The 4047-nt window shown below is 37.5% G+C and overlaps 1 protein-coding gene across 3 annotated transcripts in view; it reads right to left on the bottom strand.

The window, feature by feature from the left end:
* The window catches only part of cacna1da (calcium channel, voltage-dependent, L type, alpha 1D subunit, a), a 55301-nt gene that overhangs the window by 47892 nt on the left and 3362 nt on the right, over positions 1-4047 (bottom strand). For all 3 annotated transcript variants that reach the window (XM_014006408.1, XM_014006409.1, XM_014006410.1), the window contains exon 2: positions 3067-3172. In XM_014006408.1, the coding sequence (XP_013861862.1) occupies positions 3067-3172 (106 nt within the window). The remainder of the gene's footprint in view (positions 1-3066; positions 3173-4047) is intronic.

Genomic DNA, 4047 nt, shown 5'->3' on the forward strand with positions numbered 1-4047 from the left:
GGACAGGTTGTGTGTACTTTGTACTTTTGCAATAAAATAATTGAAAAAGAGGAGCAAAAATGAGATGATCTAGAAATGATTGAGAATAAATCTGTGACTTTTTGACAGGATTTTTTCCCCTTTCTGTGTCATTACACATGTGCACGTGCATATTTGAGCGCTAGCTTCATCCTGTTACTCACTAGTGCCTCCTGGTGGTAGCAAGACCCCAATCTTTTGCCCTCTATTCTGCCTGGGGAGGAAATTGCTTTCTATTTATAAAGAGCTGCTGCATTTAACCAAGCCTCACTAACAAGCCAGGCAGACTRAGGCTATTAAAGCCTCCATGACTATGCAGCAATATGATGCTGAAGCAGCTCTGCAGCATCCTACTCAGTGGAGAACCAACTTTTATTATATATTAAAAAAAAAACAATGTATGCTAAATTTCAAAGCATTGCATAAAAAGGCAACTCAAGAGAGCCTAATGCAGGTTTTAGAGTCTCTGTGAATTTAAAGATACATGGCATGTTATCACTGCATGGTTCAGTTACTCTGTGACATAACTTCATCCTTGCTTTACACATCAGGCCACTCAGCACTCCAGCTCAGGTTTCATATCAGCCCTCAGTTCTCCTTTATAGCTGCAGAACAGAGCAGTGTGGAAAAAACAGTCTCCACTACGTACTTACCTGCTGGTTTGCAGAACCAACTCAGCATTTTAATCTCTCCAGCTACTCCTGTGGCCACGACTCTGTAACGCGACCAAGACCAAGCTGACACACCTGCCCTATAAATAATTCTTTTGTTCAGCCTCTTCTGAAAAAAGGAAAGCTTGCATTATTCCCCCTGCGGTAGGTTGATGTTGTGTTGACATGGCTGAATTAAAGGAAAATTCCATGGAAGCAATGTGAAGCTGTCCAAGGCACCAAAAAACAAACAGCATTACTGCAAGCAAAATGTCAAATTTAGCAGATTCACATTTATGTTTCCAAAAATCATTTTATACACAGTCAATAAGATGTTGTTTTGTCTTTAATTTTAGTCTGGTTCCACGGAGAAGGCCCCAACAATTAATGTCTGGTCTGTTGTAGATCACAACCTTGATTTGTGCGAAAACAATTCTGACCAGATCAATGAGTTAAAGTCTAAGTGGGGCAAAACTGTAGCAGATGCTAGCAAAAATTCGTAGCATTTCTGCTGAGGTTTGGCCGTACATGTACACAACACCAGCACTTGTTTTTTCGGAAACCAAAACTTTTTGAATCCAGGTCTTAGAGTGAAGGTTTTTTGGAAAAACCTGGCATCAGTTTGAAAACATGCATGAGCACTACAAACAGCAGCAGTCAATACTATTTCTGAACTTAACGCGAATAACAATGGCAGATAGCAATGTGCTGTTTGTGGCACTCACCATTTTCATGGGGAACCCGAAATCATCCTCGGCCATAAAGAATGTCCATTTTGCATGTAACTATTCACACGGTTTGAGACTGCAACAATTTCACTGAGCAATGCTGTATTAAAGTAAACACGCTTCCCCACTCCCAGAGTAAACAGGGCCTTAGTTGTTTTTAAACTTTTCACAGAATCCCATTTTAAAAGATTCGAACAATCCCTTGAATCACACTGTTAATGAAGCTTTCTCACTGCAACAATTTATTGTTTTTTTTAGTTCTGGGATTGGTCAGTCTTGGCTTTCATTTTGTTCCTAATAAATGTGTTAAAACATTCAACAATAAATAAAAACAAAAAAATTCAAAGGCTTAGAAATGTATGAGAAAGCTTTTTTTTTTACATGGAAGTTTTAATAAATTTTCAAATGAATAAAGCTAAACTACGGTTTTATAAATGATGTATGTCTCCAAAAAGAGTTATTTAGACATTTTAAAGAAAAAAAATGGAGAAAGACATAAGTAAGTACTCATCAACAATATACACATAATGTAAAAACCAGAGCTGCAATTCAGCTGGAAGGAGGTTTATCATAAATGTAAACGAAACAGACATTTTCACCCAAGGATTTAAATAAAAGTCAATAACATAAATCAAAATGGTTTATTTTTATACTTGAAAAAAGACCTCTTCTGCACTCGGTACAAACTCAAARTGACAACACACTTTATAGTAATGTATCAGACACCGTAATGTCCCAGATGGCCCGGTTTTCTCTGATGCACCAGTGATGTGTAAACAGACACCCAGATGTCACCCTCCAGGAGGTCACACTGTGAAGCAACACACCTCACTTCACTAAAGCAGCACAACAAATATGCATTTAACAAATGCTGTGTTTTCTCTAACGAAACCTGGTAATCTATGCAACATACAGAAAACAGCCGTGCTCTTTCTGCGTGACTTTCCTGCCCTTAAATGCAGCAATAACCATCCAACTGTCTGCAGACACACGGTCCATGCTGCTCATTAATCATTGAACACTACAGCTTAGTTTTGCTCTCGTAAGCACCGCAGACTGTGTGTCTGTCTGGCTTTTCAAGAGCGCGCTTATCCTCAACGGCGGAGGAATGCTTACAACACTACATCACCCGCAATTCATCATACGGACATAAATGCACAAGGTGGTGCATGGAGTGGTGCAATGACGAACAAATTCTAAAAATAAGAAGCTAAATCAAAAGAAAAAAAAAAGAAAAAAATCTTGGTATAGGAAAATGGTGAGATGATAAAACACCGATTCAGAGTTTGTTTTTGCAGGCGCAGTGATTCTGCAGAATAATGCTACATTCAAAGATTTGCTTTCTCTTGAAAAGCTTTAAGCAGAATTTCAACTTATTTAAACTTTATCGACTAAGACCACGTTGATGGATAAAACATTTTGTAACTTAGAAACCATAGACAAAAAATTAAAACAATGAGTCACGGTTCCGTTACTTTTGTCCTGATCATAAAACGTGCAAAAATAAACACTTTTTTCTTCTTACAAACACTTTAAATAGTCATTTTTTTTATTAAGATAAGTCCTTGCATCAAACTGAAACTGATGAAATATAACTAATTTATGCAGGCCACGACTCTGTGACAGGTGTTAAACAAATAAAGTTTAAATGATTGATAAAAAGTGCTCACCAAGTCATGGTTTGTGGAGTTGGAATCATCTTCAGGAAAAGGGACGTAGACAGCTAAGGCCATGCAGTTGGCAAAAATAGCGATTAATATAAAGACATCGAATGGCCTGAGGATAGAAGTTAAGGAAAATATGAGAAAAAAGGCATAACACACAAACAAACTTTTAAAACATATATGATATTTTTACAACCGCGCTTTAAATGTGTAACAAAATGAAATATTAGTGTTGATCAACAATGACAAAGTGATGAGTTCGTCTTCAGGGACGGAGCTGATGTTTGTTGTCCGTGCAGAACAAACTGGGACACCTGATACGGCTGCAGCTGCATTTGCTAAAGTGTACTTGTCATAAATCCCCYGGGACATTTATGTTTTTTTCCCCCCAACAAACACAAAATATAAACCTAGTTTGTTATTTACCTCTGTCATGCACGTAGGARATACTCCTTTCAAAACGTTTTGATGGTTTTTGTGATGCTGCCATCTGTTTAAGTAACAAACCCTCCAGTGAGATGTTTTATCTACAGCGACATCGCTGCAGTATTTCTGGATTCAGGACATGGTGACTTTCACTTTGTTTTTATTGGAAAAACAAGACTGTTTTACTCGAATAGATTTTCCCCCGACATCACTAACAACAGCAACATAAACCTAAAACAAATAAACTGACTCCTGATGCTTATTCTAAAGTTTTCTTTTCTTTTCTACATGACTTTGTCTTATTTATTTTACAGGCTTAGAAGAATTTTCCAGTTTGAATTGACTAAACGACCTGAATCACACCTGTTATATCGACGTTTTAAAGGTACTGCCTCAATACAGTGCAGCAGTGACTAATGATCAAAACAGCAGGGAATTCAGACAAAATGTGTTAAGTAATACAACTAATCATTACACAGCTTTTGTCCACCACCCTGAGCCTTCTTAGCTTTTAACTAATTGGCAAGGGCGTAATCGCCATCTTAAAAGTGTGTGTGTGTG

Source organism: Austrofundulus limnaeus, unplaced genomic scaffold, assembly GCF_001266775.1.
Source record: "Austrofundulus limnaeus strain Quisiro unplaced genomic scaffold, Austrofundulus_limnaeus-1.0 Scaffold35, whole genome shotgun sequence".
In the NCBI taxonomy this organism is placed as follows: domain Eukaryota; kingdom Metazoa; phylum Chordata; class Actinopteri; order Cyprinodontiformes; family Rivulidae; genus Austrofundulus; species Austrofundulus limnaeus.